We start from the raw sequence: 22,398 nt of genomic DNA on the forward strand, positions 1-22,398 counted from the left end.
TGCACATGGGTCGGTTTGGGTCGGTTTTGGCCTCACCCACCACCCGACCCACTGATGGCGGGTAACAGAAGTTGTCATCCGCAACCGACCCAACAACACAATGGGTCGGTTGTCACCCGACCCATTGTGACGGCGGGTTTGGTCGGGTGGGTGGTGGGTTACCCACCATAAAATAAAATGACATTAGTACATTACATTAACAAGGAACAGAGTTATTGAGTATAAGTGTATAACTGTATAACAGTATAAGTGTATAACAAAGTTGATAAATCTAACAATAAAAAGGAACAGAGTTCAATTGTTCAAAGCTCAAAAGATAAAAGAGTGCATTACTATTGAGTATTGCCGATTGCGTACTATACTAAAGCCTAATATCATATAAAGCGACCAACAGCGAGTCGCTGCAAGCCTGCAAGTTTGTGGATGTTTTACCTCCGAATGGCTGAAAGCCTGAAATAAAACGAAGTCTGTAAATTAGTTACAGTAACAAAGATGAACTCAGAAATATCAAGCTACTGACAATGACCCTTGGGCCTTGGCGTCATTACCTTGTCTATGAGTCTATGACGATAGAAGAAGAAGCAAGGTCACTGAAACTGAATAGCTCTGCAAGCGAAATGATTCAAATGAACAATTAAACTGAATAACTCAGCTTCATCATAATCTCAACATCCAAATTCAACTATAAGAACATATAAAATATCCTAATACTAAGAACATCAAGATAACAGACAATATACAGATCAAAGCAAAATTTGAAAAGCCAAATTTCAAGATTCTCAAACCATAGAAATCAGTATAACAAACATCAAACAGATAACTGAATTTAAGAAATCCAATTGATATGAGGTACACGACATTGTGACAATGCCTCTGACATGTTGATATAGAGATAACTATGAGTGATCTTCGGATTTCAAAAGATTTTTGTTATAGATTACTAACATAACAGGGCAGTTAACATAACAGGGCAGTTAATCTATTCATGTAGCATGCATTATGTTTAGTAAACCATGTACTTTCATGTAATAAACATGTTGCAGTAAAACTCACAGTGTCATGAACAACAATAGAGCCAAGGAAAATTTAGACATACCAGACTCAGCAATATCAATCTCCTCCTCCTCGACTCCAAGGGTAGATGAATCCATGTCTATTGGTGTTCGTAACCAATTTTGTAACAAAATTAAGGCCTCAAGTGTCTTGGGCTTTAAGGAGCTTCGAAAAGGATCCAAAATTCTTTTTCCGGTACTAAATGCTGATTCTGAAGCAACGGAAGAAACGGGAATAGCAAATATATCTTTAGCCATAAGTGGCAAAATGTCAAACCTCGCAGCATTTACCTTCCACCATTGTAATATATCAAAAGTAGCATTTTCATTTATGGGTGTGTAGATCGGTTCAGCCAAGTACCTTTCTACCTCAGATCTCCCAATGTCCTCCACATTACTCAATTGATGCTTTCGTTTATTCCTTCCCGCCATATACTTGGCCTTGCTAGAAATAGTACTTCCAAAACTCGAAGAACTTTGAGTAGAAGTGGAATTAGTCTCGCCCACAGATTCTGATGAAGATACTGCACATCTAACATTTTCTGCTTTATAAGCTGCAAACAGCTCCACAAAATTTTTCAGAACTTCTTCAACCCATTTTTCTACAAGTTTTTTCTTCATTGCTGGGTCATAATGCACAATTAAATCTTCAACAGTCACAAATAATCCATGTTCTTTCTCTCGTGGATCAAGAAGTACAGCCATAAACATCAACGAATTCATCTTTCGGTATGTTCCCCAATATTTGTTGTACTTGAGCAACATTACAGCACCCATGTGGCTTAAGAAAGGGTCCTCATGTGTATTTTTCCATTCTTCTAATTCTTGACGAACAGTGCCAAGTTCCAATAAGAAAGAATGAGAAGTAACATAAGTAGAAGCTGAAAATGCAACAGTTGCTTCATAAAATACTTGTAGAAACTTAATCAGAACTCTCGCGTTGCACCAATCGTATCGTTCAGGAGCATGCACTTTTGGCCTGTTTTTTTTCTTGGCTTTCCTGGCAGCAGCAGAATCTTCTTCTTCAATAGTATCAAGTTCTTCTTCATTGTCTGATTCCAGATCATAATCAGCATCAAGATCAACAGTGTCATCACCATCACCCATAATATTATCTGGTACTGGAATATCAAAGCAAAACTCTTCACAAAATGCCTTATCCAACTCACGTAGCATTTCAAATGCCTTTTCATATCTTTCAGCAGCAACAAGCATTAAGTAAGTAGAATTCCACCGCGTTCTCACATCTAATATCAGACCCTTTTTACAATCTATTCTTTCCGACTCAGCAGCCTCCGTAAACCTTTTATATCTTGCGGGAGATTTCGTGACATATTTTACCACTGCCCTGATCCTGAGAAGTGATGTATGATACTTCTTCATACCGTCCTTCACAACAAGTGCAAGTACGTGAGCCGCACATCGAACATGTAAATGTTTAGCTCCGAGTAATGCAGAACCCCAACTCTGAACTCTCTTCCTCAAATAGTCAACAACAACTTTATTTGCAGACGCATTATCAAGCGTCACAGTGAAAACCTTTTCAAGTCCCCAGTCTAGCAAACATTTCGCCAAAGCCTCTCCAATATTTGTACCTTCATGGCTATCAATCAAGTAAAAACAGATAATTCTTTTATGTAGTTTCCAATGATGATCAATGAAATGCGCAGTCACTACCATATAATTGTAATTCTGCGATGACGTCCAAGTGTCAGTAGTAAGGCACACTCTTATCTTGTTTGCTTTGAAATAACTTTTCAGATTAGCCTTCTCTGTCAAAAACAGCTTGCACACATCACGGTATATTGTCATACGACTTGGAAGCTTAAATCGAGGCTCAAGATACTTACAAAAAGCTATAAAACCTTCACCTTCAACAATTCTAAAAGCCATTTCATCGGTAACGATAAATCTAATCAGCGCTCTCCTGCACGCATCTTGAGAAAAAGACACCCCAACCAACTGTGGTTCCTCTCCAAGCTTGCAAGGCTGGAATTCAAGTGTTTGTTGTCCGTCAGCTCTAGCCTCATTCATTTCATTCTTATACTTCTGACACTTATCCAAATGATGTTGGAGATTAGAAGTCCCATGTTTCTTACCATCCAAATTTTTCTTACCAATCTTGTAATTAGCCTTTTTGCAATATTTACATTTCGCTCTCTCACCATTTTCATAAATATCATAGTGATCCCATACCTTTGATCTCTTCACACCAGCATTAGGATTATTATCTAATGTTTCACCTGCGCCACAAGCATGTGAAGGTTCAGAAGCTGGTGTAGATGAGACAGCGGTACTCCCTGTCCCTGCTGATGGTCCATGCACTTGTCCAGAACGCGGTGGACGTGGAGGGGGAGGTCCCATTTGTGATGCCACTCCATGTATAATTGGAAGATTAGAAGCAGAATCATCTTCTGAGATTTCAACCATGGTAACCTGCACAAAAGAAACAATTGAAAGTACTAACACCATACTGAATTGAACAAAATACTCATGACTTAGTTCAAATACCAAATAAATTAACTAGGTTGTACTAAAGAACTGAGATTGATTTAAAAAATCAATTAGAACTTGCTAGGTAATCAATTCAGTCCATATAAACTAGGTAATTCTAACATGTAGCTTCAACTGAGTCCTAGCGGTAGGGTTGCCGAAGGCCTTATGTTAACGACAGAAACATCCTCTCAACAAAGAGAGAATGAGCTACAAGTAGCTTTTGCGATTCACCGCTAGGACCATTTTTATCATGCTCAACGAGATTCTATCAAACTTCACCTAAACAATATAAAAGGAACCAAAATAAGCAAAACAGTTGGATATACCTTCTTAGTTTTCCTAAACCAACTCTGATTAGTTGAATTTGTTACATAAGTCACTACCCCACCGACACCTTACAGCATAGATACACAATACAAAAATTCTTAAGTTCAGACCATACAACTTATAAAAACTTCTAAGTTAAGAGATTATACAAAATTTATTGAAGTACACCAATTTAATTCTAACATGTAGCTTCAACTGAGTCCTAGCGGTAGGGTTGCCGAAGGCCTTATGTTAACGACAGAAACATCCTCTCAACAAAGAGAGAATGAGCTACAAGTAGCTTTTGCGATTCACCGCTAGGACCATTTTTATCATGCTCAATGAGATTCTATCAAACTTCACCTAAACAATATAAAAGGAACCAAAATAAGCAAAACAGTTGGATATACCTTCTTAGTTTTCCTAAACCAACTCTGATTAGTTCTTCTTCAAACTCTAATGAACTGAACTTCAGTTCTTCAATCTTGACAAACCCTACCATGGAATAAAAAAAATCATTAGATTCAGATAAACAACAAAGTGAACAAACCATAAAATGGAAAGGACATATAAAAGGAACCTAAATAATCAAAACAATTTCATAGTTGGATATACCTTCTTAGTTCTTCTTAAACCAACTCTGAGTCTCTGACCAGTTCTTCTTCAAGCTCCAATGAACTGAACTTCAGTTCTTCAATCTTGACAAACCCTAACATGGAAAAATAAAATAAAGGGTATTAGATTCAGATTCAGTTCTTCAATCTTGACAAACCCTACCATGGAATAAAAAAAAACATTAGATTCAGATAAACAACAAAGTGAACAAACCATAAAATGGAAAGGACATATAAAAGGAACCTAAATAATCAAAACAGTAAAAATGTTTTCACCTATTATCAAAGAGGAAGTGGTAAATTGATCATCAAAGGTAAAATTAATAGTGAAATTACCTGTAAGTAGGAGAAGATTCTGGCAATGACTGTAATGTGGATGCAGTTTGAGAGGTAAAGAATGATTTATTTACCAACTGAAACAAAGAAATTCAAACTTCATCAGTTGACAGTAAATTTGAAATAATTTATCTCAGTGGTTTGGTTTCATTTCCTCAAGTAAGTCCTACTTGTCAAAAAAATGAAAAACACATTTTTAGAAAACAGAGTAAATGATCAACCTATAAATCTAAACCCTGAAATTTCCTCAAATTGCTTAAAACGGAAAGATATTTTGTGAATTTGGGGTTTTGGAAGCAAATAAAATGGATGCATGCCTATGCAAAACAAAGAAAACAAATTCTGAAAAATGATAAAGAGGAACAAACCTGGGTAAAAGAAGATAGCTGGGTTCTGTTCTTCAATCTTGACACATAAACATTCAAGAATAAAATAAAGGGTATTAGATTCAGATTCAGTTCTTCAATCTTGACAAACCCTAAACACATAAACATTCAAGAATCCTTTGAATCTACTGATTAAACTCTTCATTACTGAGTTCTAACATAGTAACATCATACCAATTCATTCCAAACTGAAATTAAAAAACAACACCCTAAACAGATAAACCCTAAATTGAAAATTACTGAGTTCCTAATCTTACCTTCCGTTATTGGTTTGCTTCTGGTGATGCCGATGATCCACAAAGAGAATCTGAGACTGAGAGAAGAAAAAAGAATGGAGTTGGAGACTTGGATGGAGATGAGTCTGTCTGAGAAGGAGAGAAGACTCAGAAGAGGGAGAGGCCGCAGAAGAGAAGAGAAGGAGATTGCGATTAGGTATTTAGGTTAGGTTAAGTTAGGTCTTTTATACATAAATTCAACGGCTCTGATAATCCATCCTAGGTTAGATCTAAGGGTCAGGATCCTACGTTAGTATTGGGCGGGTGGGTGGGTCGGTTCGGGTGACGGAAGTTTCTACCCGCAACCGACCCAAAATAGATGGGTTCTGGCGTGCCTCACCCATAGTCGACCCATGCCTCGGCGGGTTGGGTCGGGTGCGGGTATTTTTGGTCGGGTACGGGTTGGGTCGGCGGGTTGGGTCGGGTATGTGCAGCCCTAATAGCAAGTAAGTGGTGAAGCCCCGGCACAAATGAAAACAAACTGAGAACTTAGTTGTACATCCCACGTGGCGTACTGTTAACCATTTATATATCAAACTGATGTGTAAAAACAACAACAAAGTAATCACTCTTTGTTCTCTCCACTCCCCATCACGTGGAAAGGTCAGATTTTTAAAGATTAAAGTATTTATTTAGGTTTAATTACCATGGTACCCTCAAATTAACTTCTTTTCTAAATAACTTAAAACATGGAAACGGGGGCAAATTTGGAAATCCAAATTTTGCAGCTTCAAATACTGTGGATGAATAGTTCTTAAGGGGTGTTGGGTCTATGATAGTTATAGATAATTGCGATGTCACCTTGGGGAATTAGTCTAAGAGCGCCCAACCTCGTGGAATTTTATATTACCAGTTCAAGATATCGATTCCCAGAAGCTCTTCTTTTTTTTACATTACATTGAACCTAGTCATTTTTTTTTTCCCCTGTAGATAAGACATTGCATTGAAAACTAGGACTCATGAAGAGTAGAGGTTACAAAAGAAGTAGAGCCATCTAATATAGAAGTTATGGGATTTCTAATATTAGATTTATCTACTAAGAGTTTGGTTCTACACACCGGGGGATAGCGCCCCATTCAAGAAACGGGTTGGCATTGTTAATAGATTTAGCTATAATGTTTGCCACTTGGTTACCTAATCTAGGAACAAAGAAAAAACCCAAAAAGTTATTACAAAGTTTTGCTAATATGTGAGCTTCCAGCATATAAGCTTTGGCTCTCCAAGATATATCTGCTGTTTTTCCATTAATGAAATTAAAAAGGCCTTCACAATCTCCTTCAATGCTAAAGTTTTGTATCTGATGATTCGTTGCCCAAACTGTTGTTTGCCAGATTCCTATAGCTTCTGCTTCTTGTGGGTCAAGACCAGCTACTTGTCATGTGCTTCCTCCTTCACATTCTCCTGCTGCATTTCCCAAAATAAAGGCATAAGTTGATGGTAAATACTTAGATAACCAAGTAGCATCTACATTGAATTTCAGAGCACCCTGATTTGGAGCACTCCATAAATTGTTGTTTTTATTTTTCTGTGTCTTTCTCACAGTTGTTGCTTTCTTTGCTGACCAAAAATCAATATGTCTATGAATTTCCAAGCTTAGGACAGTACTATTGTTAGTTTTATATTCAAAAACTCTATCACATCTTTCCTTCCAAATAAACCACATTTTAGTAAGCATGAGTTCTAGAGAGATGTCTGATATAGGATTAGTCATCCAAACTTTACAAAGATTTGAAATTGTACTGTCATTGTCTATATTCAAAGAAACATGATTAGGGGTAGAGTTCCAAATAGATATAGCATAAGGACAATGGGAAAGTAGATGTTCAATAGTTTCTAGATCATTTTTACACATATAGTGCAGACAGAGGATACATCTTTAACCTTACCATATAGTTTCACATTAGTAGGTAGAGCATTTTAAAGGCATTTTCATAGAAATAGTTTAATTCTTTCAGAGATATTAAGATTCCAAAGAGATTTCCAAAAAGTATCAGGCATAGATAAATTTACAATATCGACCCCACTTTCATTAAGTTTGTCCATCTTAGTTGGTCTATTCTAGGGTTTTGAGGATCAATAAAGAGCCGAATGGACTTAATTTTACTGGCAATATCAGTTGGGAAAACAGAGAAGAGAAGGGGAAGGTTTCAAGAAGATGTTTCAGGAATGATCAAATTAGCCACCCAAACCAAAGAGCTATTACTAGAATTTTTGAGATGATTTATGTTATTGTCCAATCCTGGGATCTATTTATCATCTCAGATATTGATCTCTTGCCCATTTCCAACTTCCCATATACTGTACTGTTGTACTAAGTCTAGACCCTTCTTTATACATTTCCAAGTCCAAGAGTTGTTTGTTGCGATTTTGGTTCTAAAAGGTGATTTATTCCTAAAATATTTTGTTCTCATTGATTTGACCCATAGAGCATTTGGTTCCTTTATCAATCTCCAAGCCACTTTAGCTAGCATTGCAAGATTCATAAATTTTGTTGGTTATTTATTTTGGCAGGAGGAAGCAACCCATCAAGTAATTTGGTATCCTAGATAGAAAAACTCTATTTAAAACTGCTCTACATATTTGGGGGAGAACAAAACTTTTCCAACCTTTCGATTTAGCTTCCATTCTTTCTAAGATTGGTGTGAAGGTTTTTATTTTAGATTTTTCCATGAAAAGAGGTGCTCCTAAGGATGGATCCTTCAGGTTAATGTGTGTAATTTTTAATAATTTTGACATCATTCTTTGATGTTTTGGCTCTACTTTTTTACTAAAGAAGACTCCTGATTTTTCAAAGTTGATAACTTGCCCAGAGGCCTTGCTAAAGGTGGCTATTGTGTCTAAGAGGTTTCTGCATTCAAAAAGATCAGCTTTCACAAATAACAGACAGTCATCAGCAAAGAAAAGGTGAGAAATAGGTTCACTTTTGGGGGTTATTTTAACTCCATGGAGAACCTTATTATGTTCTTGCATAAGAATGAGCCTAGATAAAACCTCCATACAGATGATAAAAAGGTATGGTGAAAGGGGATCTCCCTGTCTTAGTCCTCTAGAGGGTTTAAAAGTATTTCCAGGTCTGTTATTCAGTAAAACAACTATGGAGGAGGTTGATATACATTGTTCTATAAGTTGACAAACATCATTATTAAAACCAAAAGTTTTTAAAGCATTCAAAAGAAAACTCCAATTTACTCTATCAAAAGCTCTTGACATATCTATTTTGATTCCTAGTCCTCCTGTTCTAACTTTTTTCTTCTTAAAGGAATGAATTATTTCATGTGCCACTATGACGTTATTTGAAATCTGTCTAGAAGAAAGAAAAGTTGATTGAAAGGGGGATATAAGTTTTTCTAGTGTTGGTTTAATTATGTTTGCTAATAGCTTAGCTATAACCTTATAAACAGTGTTGCAAAGGCCAATTGGTCTAAAATGACTAGGATTATTGGAATGTTTTAATTTGGGAATAAGGAAAAGATGTGTAATATTTAGGTCTGGGTTCATAATTTTCTCTTTAAAGAAATTATGGATAGTATTTGTTACTTGAGCCCCAACTAGATTCCAGTTATGTATGGAAAAACTAACAGGGAAGCCATCAGGTCCTGGGGATTTGTTTGCTTTCATGTTCTTGAGAACTAACAAGATTTCTTCCTCTTATGGAATTGCTAGGATCCTCTCATTGTCATAGGGAGAAATGATGGAAGGTATGTTATTGAAGATGGATCAGATAATTCAGAAACAAAGGAGGATATAGTAAAAAGAGATTTGAAATAAGATGTTAAAATAAAATGGATTTCTTTTCTATCCTTAGTTACTATATTTTGATCATTAGTTATACTCTGAATTGTATTGCATTTTCTTCTTCTCAGGGTGATGGTATGGAAGTACTTAGTATTTCTTTCTCCTAGATTTATATGTTGTCTCTTGATTGTTCTTTTGTTATAACCTCTTGCGTATCATATAGGACTTCTAATTCTTTTAGTTTTTTTTTGTTGTGATAATTTGTTCCCTTTGAGATTGTAACCTTTCTAGTTCTTTTAGCAGTTTATTTTTTTTTTTTGATAGGAATACCAAAAATATTCTTTTTCCAATCAGATAGATTTTCACCTACAATTTTTAGATTAAGAAAAAGATTAGAAGATGGTTCATAATCAGGGGAGTAGGACCAAGATCCTTGGATAACTTGTATACAGGAAATATCTTTCAACCATGTGTCGTAAAATTTGAAAGTTCTTTCAGTTTTAGGTAAAATGTTATCTAATGCTAACAAGATGGGACAATGGTCTGATCCTACTGCAACTAGGTTGGAAAGAGTTGCATTCGGAAATTGCATGTGCCATTTGGCATTCACAGCTCTATCTAATCTTTCTTGGATGTTTTGCTGCCCTTCTCTATGATTATCCCAAGTATAGTCATTTCCTGTATATCCTAAGTCATAAAGACCAGATCTTTCAAGAATTTTAGCATAGTAATCACGGATATATTTCTTGAAAGGGAGGCCTCCTAGTTTCTCAGATTGGTTGAAAATCATATTAAAATCTCCTAAAACTATCTATGGCATATGTCTTTGAGAGACTTGATTACCTATTTGTTCTAAGAAGTCTCATGCTTCATTCCTATTGATAGGGTAAAGGATACCATAGAAGCATGTCAGTACCCATTGTTTAGTGTCAAAAGAGTTATTTACAATGATATTAATCATGTTTAAATTCCATTTCACAGTTTCGAAATGAATCCCATCTATCCAGGCTACCACAAGTCCTCCTGCAGCTCCTATAGGGTCTACTATATGATAGTTTGGGAAGGAAGATACCGGTTTTTTTTACTAAGGGTCTTTGGTTTTTGGTTTCAGATAAAAAGAGGATTTCAGGTTTTTCTTTGTTTAGAAGATTGTTTAAATGGTTTTGGGTTAAAGGGTTTCTACACCCTTGCACGTTCCAGGCCAAAATTTTCATTACTTAAAAGACTAACCTAGTAGGAAAACAGGAAATGACTACTTATCAGAAAATTAAGGTTGATCAAATGAATTTCAAAATTCAAAAATTTCACAAATCAATAACACAAAATAATCAAAGCACACTCATCAATAATAATCAGAGCAATTAAAATATGGAGAGAATAACAGTTTCAGCAGAAAAATTAAGCACTTAAATGAAAATGGATAATTGTTAGAAAAGTACCTGAGTCGCTTCCTTCTGCGTTGAAGAGATAAGTTCAGGGAAAGCAATTGGCTGATAAGTGCTTGAGCGAGCAATTGCTTCAGAAATATTCGATCCATATTGATCAATTTTGAAAAAATCCCCATCTTTTGAAGGAATAGAACAAATTTGTTCAGAAGATGATGATGAGAGAAAGTTAGAAACCGAAATTTGAAATGCAGATTTTGGCTGTGTTAATGGTGTTTTGAATGATGATTCAATGTCAATATAAGATGTCTGAATGGATGGTGCAATCAAAGAAAATTCATGATGGTTGGGTGAAATTAGGGATTCGAATGAATCCCCCACCAAGTCAGAAGAAGAAAATGAAAGTTTTCTGTTGACCAAAAGTGCATCATTTGTTTTCTGCTCAGAAGAACCAGAATTTAGTGTCGGTTTAGAGATATCCTCTCCCATTTCTGCCTCTAAAAGTGCCACCGCATCTGGTTCCGATTCAGCTATGACTCGGAATATTTCCGAATTAGCAGATCAGAAAGAACCTTCTTCAGAAGAAGGAAGAGGAATAAAATTTTCAGGCAAGTTAAAAGGGAATATCCTTTTACCTAAGACAGAAGACGATGCAAGAGGCGTATCTTCATCAGAAGAAGAGTTTTCAATAATGATAAAAGGATCAAGGACATCATAAGAATTGGTTGGGTTTTTATTCATGGTATTATTCCTACTGCTATGAAGTGCAGGTTCTTCATCTACATACGTCCTAAAAATATCATGGAAAGTTTCTCTGACTCCAGGTTGATTTAGGAAATCTTGCACTGGTACGGGAACACCTGTATGATCAAAGTTGTCTTTCGGATACCATACTTGAGCAAGAACACCGTTTAGCCAATTCATGTCGTCACCAGGAGAAGGAGAATTAATGGTGATATCATAAATGTCTTCAAGGGGCCTTCCCTGAAGTACAACACAACTACCTACTTTGTGTCCTAGCCTCAAACAATGTGAACAAAACTTAGAAGGTTGATTGAGATAGTTGAAGTAAATAGAGGTGACAGGGAATCTTCCTACTTTCACTAACATATGGTGTATTAAAGTTTTCTCTATGTTTATCCAAAGGAGGACTCTTGATTTACAATATGGAGTATCATGTCCCCTACAGACTCTTGAGACATGTCCTATCTTGCCCACAATTAAGCCTAGCATTTCCTCACTTCTATGCTCACATTTAACATTAGAGATTGTAGCTCAGATATGAATTTCTTTAACCATATCCGTTGATATATTCATTCCTTGATAAATAATGGTGGCTGCCAATACATTACCAAAAGGATACCATGGACCATTAGTGGATATCCAGTGAAAGTCGTCCTTGTTTCTAAAAGTGATGATAAATAGGTTTGGATCGATCTCCCTTATTTGAAAGCATAACTGAACTCCCCAGAAATTATTAAGAGCACCTCTAACTTCCCATTGCTTTAAAGTTTCTAATGAAATACTCTTGCGAGGATACTAAAAGGTTTGATTCCAAAATCTTTAAAGAAGGAAGGAGGGTACGAAGGAGACCAAAATTTACAAGGAAATGTCTTTAATTCACAAAAGATCTCCTATGGATGCCAAAATTTTCTCAACCAAGGTCATGCATTGTAGAGAAAATCATCTTCATCGCATTCATTACTACAAGTGTTCTACATGTTTAAGGGAGTTATTCCTTCATCCTAATCAGGCCGAGTATCTTGTCTACTGCAATCTAAATAAAGAAGAAAAAGAGAAATTATGCCCCTGCATAAAGAGGAAGATTCAAGATCGAGAAAGGGTTATCCTTAGATGCTAGAATTTATTTAAAGGAGATGCCCGTTGGGTCTGACTATCACTACGTGCGAAAGAGGGGGATTCGATATCTCAAGAAGCACAGAAAGAATCATTATGAGGAGATGGAGCAAAAAGATGCAGAAGAAGGGGTAGAGATTTAGAGAGAAAGATCTCTCAAAGCAGGGAGGATAGGCGCAATGAAGGAAGCATAAAACCCAGAAAAAAAGTTCATGTAATTACTATGTAGTTCTAGAAAATCCATGCGAAGTTGTTAAAATTTCTATTATCAGATAAGTAGTACTGGTGTTATTCCTTTTTAATGTTATAAATCCAAACGGTAGGATCCTAAATTTATATTTCTTTTGCTTCTTGCTAGTCTTATTAGAGCATCATCACTATTTTGTAGAATCAAAAAATGCATATGAGATGAATGTTAACCATATTAAATTAAAATGAGAATGCCTACGCAATGAAATTTGTTTTAACAGCCAAAATCGATTTTTAAATCAGAAGCTCAAAGTTTTTCAAAACAAAATCAGAAGCTCGACTCATGAAGCACTTACAACTCCTACCCATCTGTGGGAAAAAAAAAATGTGCACATGCTTCTGTAATAAACTTCCAGTATTGCTGGGTTTAAAATTCTTGAGCATTTTAATTCACTCACAATTGTTCATCAAGTAACTTTTTTCTTATTAACCAAAATCAAATAGAACACCTGGTTAGCGATTGCATTGCCATTTTTCATAAAGATGAATAAGCAAGCAATTGGAGCATACGTTTGGAACGCATTACAAAAACAGCCTACAACACATCACTTACTTACCGGTGGCAATGTAATGCAGCCAGCCTCGGTAATCCATTTTACAGCTGACCACGCTTTCATTCAGATAGATTTTTTCCTCAAAGACCTCTAACACCTTTTTTTTTCGCAGACTCATCCGAGTTATCTGAATCTGTCTCGTCTGATCAGATATCACCCAACTTATCTGTCATCCGACTTATAAATATATAAGTCACTTGGTCTCATGAATCAGGAATTTTATTCTCCGATTCAAAAATATGTAAGTCAATTACTTGGTATTATGAGTCAGAATTTTATTCTCTGACTCAAATGAAAACAAATGTGGAATTATACCTAAGTCATTTCGCGAGTTATATCTGATTCAAAATAAAAAAAAACAACCATCTGACATCGGACTCCGGCCAAGTCAGATTCAACCACCAAGTCATCAAAAAATACACACTTTAAATGCAATATGCAGTGAATTTACTCCAGCTAGGAACGGGGTGAACAAAACACAGAACTCTTTGTTTCTTAAAATAACCAAAAATAGCTCGACACGTGCATCTACAGAAGCACACAACCACCCTAGGAATGCTCTGTAGCAGTACTAAACAGTACGTTATCATCGTAGGCAGTCGGAATTCCGGAAGCTTGGAACAGACAATAACAACGAAATGGCAACAGATGTAATTAAAGCGAACATCCATGGTCATTTGTATAAAAGCTGTCTTATGTAAAATTCATTTCATCATCAATTTCAAGAGAGAGAAGAAGAAGATAAAACAAAACAGAGAGAAAAAACAGAGTAAAGTAATGAGATGAAGAAGTGAGAGAAGGGCGGCTGAACATAAAAAAAGAAGAAGAAGAAGATAGATGATGAAGCAGAATATAATGGTTTTTTAATTTTGAATAAACAAAGTTAAAGAAAGGGAGAAAGATAATATATATATAAAAAGGTGGGAGGAGGAGTAGCAGTGGTGGTGGGAAGGTGAAGAGAGGAGTGGTGGTGGTGGTGGGACTCAAATACTAAGAAGAGAAAAACAAAAGAAAGGGGTGTTTTTTGTGTAGGCGTAAGTTTTTTTTATTAGTTTATTATTAAAGGGAAAGTACATTGAATTTCAAGGAGGAGGAAGGAAAAAAACAGAGGAGAGAGTTTGTAGATAGATAGATAGAGAGCAGCAGCAAAGCCAAGAAAGAATGAAAGAGTTTGAGGAGAGGAAACATGTTTAGATCTACCCCAACATCTTCATTTCTTACTACTACTTTACCAAATCCCAAAGGTTTCTACTTCTTTTCTTTTGCTTTGCTTTGACTTGTGATGAAATTATTGGATGATGTTTCTTTTTCTGGATTGGATTGGATTGGATTGGGTTGCTTTTATCTCATCACTTTCTTGATTGGGTTATTTACTTGTTTGGGTTTTGATGCTTAATCCCAAAGCTAGTTAGTTCTTTTGCAACCCAAATAGCTTCTGGGGTATTTCTAGTTTTAGTTGATTGATCATATGGTGGTTGTTGTTGTTGGGTATGGTGGTGGTGGTGGTGGTGGAGATGAGAATTAGTAAAGTTTTGGTAATACTTTTATGAAATTCCATTATAAGAAATGGGGCTTTTGTCTTCAGATGTTTCTGTTGTTTGTTTGTTCAATTTTGTGTTAATAATTGATGGATGAACTAAGTTTTTTTTTTTTTTTTGCTTATTCAGGGTCTGAAACCAGCTTAGATTTGATGGTTTTGCATGTTGTTTGTTTCTTTCTATCTGTGTATTAGAAATTGATCCGTGATTGTTTGAAGTAGTACTGTTTTTTTCTTACCAATTTTGTAATTCCAGTACATCTTATTTGATGATTGATTGGTGTGATTCTTGTACCTTAATGTTCACAGTCATTATTATGAAGAACCCTTATTTGGGTAATTTTGTGTTGTGATTTTTCATTGTAGGTGGGATTTTTTTTTTTTTTGTGTTGTGGATTTTGATTGTAGGTAGAAAAATTGTTGACTTTCTAGCTATCTGTAAATGGCATCTTTGTATTTGCTGCTCTTGAGCTGCAGATGCCTGAGTACCAATTGCTGCACATGATATCTATTGTGGTTGTTGCAAGGAGGAGGTTTTACTCTAGCATGAAAAATTTCTATTTGGATATGCTCATGGCATGCTATGTTTCTCTTAGTTTGGGTTCCAATTTAAGCTTGATCTTGACTTGATATTTTCAACAAATCTTCATCAGAGATTGATTAAGGTTATGGGTTGTTGCACACCTTATTCTGGGTTAATAGGCACTTAGTTCTTCAGTTGTAAGTTAACTTTGATGGATGTTTTAGTTGAAATCGCGATATTAATGCCTGCTGTCTCTGTTATCCCATGGTTTTGTAAGCATATAACTGCTATGATAAGATTTTGCAATTTTCAAGCTGTATGTTATTGTTAATACTGATTCGGGTGTTTGTGTTTCTCTTGAGCAGATCAGCTGCAAAAGTGCGTTGAATAGGTTTCCGAGCACAATTCGGAAGGTTTTAGATAGGCTGCAAGCACAAGTCTGAAGGTTTTAGATAGATCACTTCGCCATATATATATATATATATAAGTACATAGTCAAGAAGTTTCAACAAGTATGCAAGAACTAGCCAAGAAAGGGTCTGATCCAATTTGGTGGACTTCTTCTGGATCCCAAATTCCACAGAGTTGTTTGTCTAGGAGTATAAGCATAAACATGGACTCCTCACCTCCAGATTGTCGCAATGTAAAGCAGTTAGGCTTTCAATTACAAGACCAGGACTCATCCTCGACCCAGTCAACTGGTCAATCACATCATGAGGTATCAAATATGTCGGGAGACCACTCTAATGGGCAATGCGTTTCCGCTCAGTCTGGTATGCTTATTCTCCAACTCATGTGTCAAAATTTATAAAGCAAAAAGAATGATAACTGATGGGTTTGTTCGCGAGGTCAACTGTATTTTATCTTTCCCTTATTTTTGTTTTCTTCTGTTTATGGACGCAAGATATTACTTACGGGAAGCAAGGGGATGCACAGAATAAATCAATTCTATCTCTTGGAACACCTGAATTTGTTTTCCCTCATCAAGTTGATTATGCCCATTCAGTGGTAAGTTGATTCTTTGTTTGTCAGAAGGTGATTCAGTTATTTATTATTGGTCTTGATTTGTCAATTTCGTCTCAGGCTCGCCTACCCTATCCTTATATTGATCCATACTACAGCGGCATAGTGACTTCTTATGGACCACAAGCTATTGTAAGTACAATCATGTCTTTTCTTTGTTTTGTTTTAATGTATTGTTGTTGTCGTATAATGTATTTTCAAGTTATCGTTCGAGTTCAATCATTGTTCTGTATAATTACAACCTGGCCTTTGTGGTAATTCATTTGCGTCGGACAGGCCTACATGTTCTTCGTGTACCAAGTTGTACACTAACTTAATTTAAGAGTTTCAAAACTTCATAATTGCATCAATTTCCAACGTTTTGCAAGTTCTAGGGTACGCCCTGTTTCATCTGTTGAGGTCTTATTTTGAGTTGAGGTGGTGTTATAGCTCATTGTGCCGCTGTCCTTGACCACTCTTCCTTGGCAATGAAATATAAACGCAGTTAGATACAAGCACCTATAAGTTCCAAGAGTTGGATAACTGAAAGTATTTGGATAGGACTATTGCAGTATTGTACAAATATAATTCAACTTCCTGTAGTTGCATTTTGAAGTACATATAGCAGGAGTACTTGAATCACTTTTTAGTGCTTCTTTAACTTTTCTGTTGATTCAACAGATCTTGTCCACCAACTTTGCTTTCCTTTCCTTTCCAGTTAATGGTTGTTGACGATCCTTTTTCGAAAATATCTGTTCGTTAAAAGGACCTTTTAGCAGGAAAAAGAAGGGTTGTGGTGTTGCTTTCCAAGTAGAAAATATATATCTTTTCCTTTATTTTTGATTCTGCAAGTTTTACGTAGTAAATATCATAAAAAGTATCCCCACTTCCCCTTCTGCCATCATCTCATCTACAGTTCGTAGTAGGTCCTTCAGATTAGGAGCACTGCTGAAAGTGACACTTAGGATGAACTCACCCTGGACCATATATTTGCAAGTAAAACTTTTGGATGTTCTTTTGTTGCAAAAACTTTAGATGGCATCTTATCCTGTGTACCTCATCCGGAATCTGGCTGTGATACCTATATGCAATACAACTTGTGGATGTTTTTTTTTTACCTTTTTTGTGTTTTAATGTGCACTACAACTTTCCCTTTCATTTTGTAGGATGTGATTCCGTTTTTTTTTCCCTCTTCGTATTATGTCTTTCTAATATAATGTGGATACTAATTGTGCCCCTACATCTGCAGATACATCCTCAGGTTATGAGTGTGGCTTCTGCTCGAGTCCCACTGCCTCTTGAGCTTGCTGAAAACGAGCCCATGTTTGTTAATGCAAAACAATACCGAGCTATCCTCAGACGTAGGCAGTCACGTGCAAAGCTTGAGGCTCAAAATAAACTTATCAAAGATCGAAAGGTTAGTCTGCATGTTTAAACAATCCTTCCCATCTGGATCTGTTTGTATAATTTTATTATGGCCCTGCAGTATATTTTATTTATTTATTTTGATAACCCATTTTGTAGTCTGACCCATGTTTTCGAACTTAGAAACTCTTAAGCAAGCCACTTCGACCATCCATGCCAGGTAGAAATTAGTATTGAACAATTTTTCCTACTCACTTTTGAAGTAGTTCTATATCTTCCTATGCAGCCATATCTACACGAGTCCCGGCATCTTCATGCATTGAAGAGAGCAAGAGGATCTGGTGGTCGTTTTCTTAACACCAAGCAGTTGCAGGAGTTAGAGAAAAACAACAACTCTAATGGCCAAAACACCTCTGACATGGGCTACCTGCAATTGGGTGGAAACCGGTCAGAAATAGATTTTGGCGACCATGGGGGTGCTTCCACAACATCCTGCTCTGATTTAACAACCTCAAATAGTGGTGCCTTTTTTCGTCAGCAAGATCTCAGGTTCCCAGGTTACGCTCACATGGGAAATGGGAACAGGCAGGACGGAGGTGGAGGGGGAATTATGTGCAACGGATCCCACCAGCCTGTTCCTGTTACACAATGAAAAACATGGGGAGGAAAACAACTTCCGTCAGCCGCGCGGTTCACTTTGGTGCAAACAATGTTGCATTCTCAAAGTGGAACCGAGGAACTGGCTGGCTTGTGTTGTCCCCCATTTGGCAAATCATCCTTGGCTGTGTTACTAATTATCATTATATGATATCATGTGTTTCTTTCATTATGTTTGCTTTTTATTTTGATGAACAGACAATGATGATGTTGACGAACAAACGACTTTCTAGATAACGGGAAGTCCATGTAACTTTTTTTCTTCTTCTGGTTTTGGAACATCCATGTACCAACATTATACATATGTTTTTTCTAAATTCTGTTGGTGTTCTCTCAGTTTGTGTGTACGGTTGTTTTAGTCCTTTGGCAATGGCTTTCTGCCAACGTGTTGTTCTGCAAGCTGCTGTATCGGAGACAAAGAAGTAAACTAGTGAACTTTCTTCATATATCTCGAAGTTGCAATCTTGATCAAACAGATTGAGAAAATGTCTTCCTTCAGCAAGTCATTTCTAATGTCACTGTTTAAAGTCCTTGGATTTAATCACTTTCATGCCGAGATTTCAATGTCAACTGATAGTAGTAGTTTTATTGGGAACATTACAAATTCTTATCCAAATATATATGGATATGAAAGCAAATTATCAAAAGAAATTTTTTTTTGAGCGGGCAGGAGATTCCTGAATCCTGTGGCCTGCCAAGAGATTCAGTTATGATCACTTTGCATCTTGTTGCACTATAAGTTCTGTCATTGGCATCTGATGCCCCTTTCCATTGTTATTTTAGGCCTTAGGCTAAGTCTTATGGTCTTCTAATCTAGCATCTAGATTAGAAGTCCATGTCAGCTAGGACAACCTCTTAAGTCCTATGGGATGGCTAATCTAGCTGCTAGATTAGCAGTCCACGTCATCTGGGACCACTGTCTAGCGCTGTTTGGTTCAGCGTTTTAAATTTGAGCCGGTAGATCAAATTTTGTGATTTTTGTGGTTCGTGTGATTTTTTTGATTTTTGTGAGCGCTGAACCATTCAGCGTTAATGTAACTTTTTGAGCGCTGAATGTTCAATCTCTGCCGTTACATCAAATTTTGTGATTTTTGTGGTCCGTGTGATTTTTGTGAGCGCGGAACCATTCAGCGTTTCAATCTCGCTGCTAGTTGAACTGCTAGCAAATGCTAGGAGAGAGAACTAGCAAATGTCAATGTTAACTTTTAGACCACACTTTTTTTTTGAATTGCAACACTTAATTGTCAATCTAGCAAGCTCAATCTAGCCTATAGAACTTAGCCATACCTCATCGTTTACTTGTCTAATATCTGGATCTTTGATCTTAATAACTGAAGTTAGAGCATAGCCCCCTAACAGCTAGGTGGCCCCGTGTAAGTAGTAAAAACAAACTATCTGGATCTTTGATCTTAATAACTGAAGTTAGAGCATAGCCGCCTAACAGCTAGGTGGCCCCGTGTAAGTAGTAAAAACAAACATTTCGGTCCCACCTAATCCATTTCTCATTTAATACACTTGGCCCAACTCCATGTCAATCAAAGCTCATTGATGCCACTGACATTTTGAAATTAATAAATTTTCATTCATATTCACATGTCATTCGAATCGAACAAATCTTAGACAGCTGCAAAATCCTCACTTCACTTGTTAAGAAACAAAGAAAAGGACAGACCGTTGTAGTTGGATTTGAAGTTTTGCCACAAGACACTTTCACTGGATCATTAGTTCATTCCCCAATTCAACAGTTTTTTTTTGTCGTTGAGAATATATGTTTTCAAAGTTGTTATCGTTACAAATCTTCAACAATAAAGATGCTGAGTTGAACACGTTCAGAATCATTGCAACTTGAAATAACGAAGAATTCAAGGAGTTGAAGAACCAAGGAAATCAAGCATGATGGATTCTGGAGTTTTGAAGCTTTATTTTTTAATTCATATGTATTGATAGTTTTGTCACTAAAATTGACAAAGAAGGAGATTGTTAGAGCTCGGTACAACTCACAAGTGTTATTATCTCAAGCTTGTTGTCAAATTTAGTTGATCAAAACTATGTATTGATTTCAGTCTACATTTAGTCAAGTCTCGGATTAGGATAAAAGTGTGTAGTTGAGTATCGGATATTACTGTCGTTTGAAGGAGAAGATCAACTGATGCTCTGGAGAACTTCATCAACAAAAGGTAAATGAAGACTGAACCACCTATTTCTCAAGTTTTCACCTTTCCATCTATGAGACAATGTCGCATGACTAAATTAGACAGTACATGCATAATAGAAATTTCGAGTCAAGTTTATCTTGAATATCGTTCTCGAAATATGACTGACTAAGCTTAAGAACATTTGTTCATACTTGATGAATTTGGTTAGGAACAATTTATTCTTTATAACTTAAATTATGATTCAAGATTTAATCATTTGAAAATAGCCTGGAACAGTGATATGTGTCATTGATGTTATTCGGGAATCTTTCGAATTGATTATTGGAAAGAGATAAAACTACTTTAAATTTGGATACAAGACAGTATGCATACAAATTCACATACTGGAAGAAGTTTTATAAGTCCAGAGACGCAGTACATGTACCCAGCACATGTATCAGCGTAGCTATAATTCGTTAGCGACTTTTTGGTACGCATACCCGGTTTCCATACCCATAAAAAGTTTGTTGGCTCGTGAACCAAAAAGGTACGCGTACCTAGTATGCAAACCGGAAAAGATCTGCGGATTCGTGAACCTAGTCTTAAGGGTACACATACCCGATACACGTACTATGACAAAAATACTCACGAACAAGTATACAGTAGACGTACTTACCCTATCGAATATTTTCAGATGCATCAGAATTATTTCTATGAGATAATAGGCATTTGAACAATTCTCTAAAAACACTATCTAGACATGATTTATCACAAGTGTGACTCAAGATTTAGGTCTTAAAATGTTATATGAAAATGGTTAAGCTTATCGTTCGACTGGCTAGTTTCGGCTAACCTTTTATGAACAAGTAATGGTACACGGTTCGGTTATGGTTCATCCTAACCAGAGTGTATATTCTGTTATGTTAATCTCAAGTCAAGTTTTTCATCTAACCGTGATTATTGATTTCTTCCAAATCTACCTTAGCTTAAATCCAAAGCAACCTTGACCTAGAAAGTATACCTTAGACAACGATGATGATGACGATGAACAAATGACTTCCAAGATAATGGGAAGTCCATGTAACTTTTTTTTTCTTCTGGTTTTGAAACACCCATGTACCCACATTATACATATGTTTTTTCTAAATTCTGTTGGTGTTCTTCTTAGTTTGTGTATGATGTCTTGTTTTAGTCATTCGGCAATGGATTTCCGCCATCTTATTTGTTCTGCAAGATATTGTATCAGTGACAGAGAGATAATCTCAGTCTTCTGACTTATCATCCAAATTGAAAAATCAAAAGTCACCAGCCTTTTAACTCTTATTTCGATTTTAGGCTTGACACCAAACACCAACTATCCGAGCTCGACCATTTCCCCTAACTAAAGAAGGTACCTGATAATTAAGTTGCACGAAAAGAGAAACCTGGGGCACATTGATCTCGCGTTAACCCTGACAAGATCTGCACCAAGTACAATTACATGTTTAAACCGAAGAAAAATTATTGGCATTAAAGACAACAACATGGACGTTCTTAATATCAACATCTAAAGATGCTTCAAATCAGTTCAAAGCCATCCCTTTTATATAAAACTATTACTGTCACCTAATCTCACTGTCTAAAGTCCTTGGATTTAATGAACTTTCATGCCATAGATTTTAATGTCAACTGATAGTGGTAGTTTTATTGGGAATATTACAAATTCCTATCCAAATATGGATATGAAAGCAAATTATCAAAAAAATAAATAAATCTAAGTGATATATATCAAACGCAATAAGAGAAAGACACAACTAGTGTAGTCAAAATCGTTCTCTAAGGCCGATTACTCACCGAGTAATCACTACAAGCTATATGATCAATATGATTCCGATTTCCAAGTCATTTACATTTTTTTGTGATTAACAAGGCCGATTTTATCGAATTTTTCCGAG

The 22,398-nt window shown here is 36.2% G+C and overlaps 1 protein-coding gene and 1 long non-coding RNA gene across 2 annotated transcripts; one reads left to right on the forward strand and one right to left on the reverse strand.

Moving 5' to 3' along the window:
- Nucleotides 1-372: 372 nt before the first annotated feature.
- On the reverse strand, nt 373-1,344 carry LOC113353236. The gene is made up of 3 exons (XR_003361169.1): nt 1,097-1,344; nt 549-606; nt 373-450 (listed from the first exon to the last, which is right to left on the reverse strand). It is a non-coding gene; the product is annotated as an uncharacterized LOC113353236 (long non-coding RNA).
- Nucleotides 1,345-13,980: 12,636 nt separating this feature from the next.
- Nucleotides 13,981-18,665, forward strand: LOC113347607 (nuclear transcription factor Y subunit A-3-like). The gene is made up of 6 exons (XM_026591270.1): nt 13,981-14,489; nt 15,671-16,078; nt 16,210-16,313; nt 16,389-16,460; nt 17,557-17,724; nt 17,959-18,665. The coding sequence occupies exons 2-6, from the start codon at nt 15,820-15,822 to the stop codon at nt 18,322-18,324; spliced, it is 969 nt and encodes a 322-aa protein (XP_026447055.1). The 5' UTR covers nt 13,981-14,489; nt 15,671-15,819; the 3' UTR covers nt 18,325-18,665.
- The last annotated feature ends 3,733 nt before the right edge of the window (nt 18,666-22,398 follow it).

Source organism: Papaver somniferum, chromosome 2, assembly GCF_003573695.1.
Source record: "Papaver somniferum cultivar HN1 chromosome 2, ASM357369v1, whole genome shotgun sequence".
Classification (NCBI taxonomy): domain Eukaryota; kingdom Viridiplantae; phylum Streptophyta; class Magnoliopsida; order Ranunculales; family Papaveraceae; genus Papaver; species Papaver somniferum.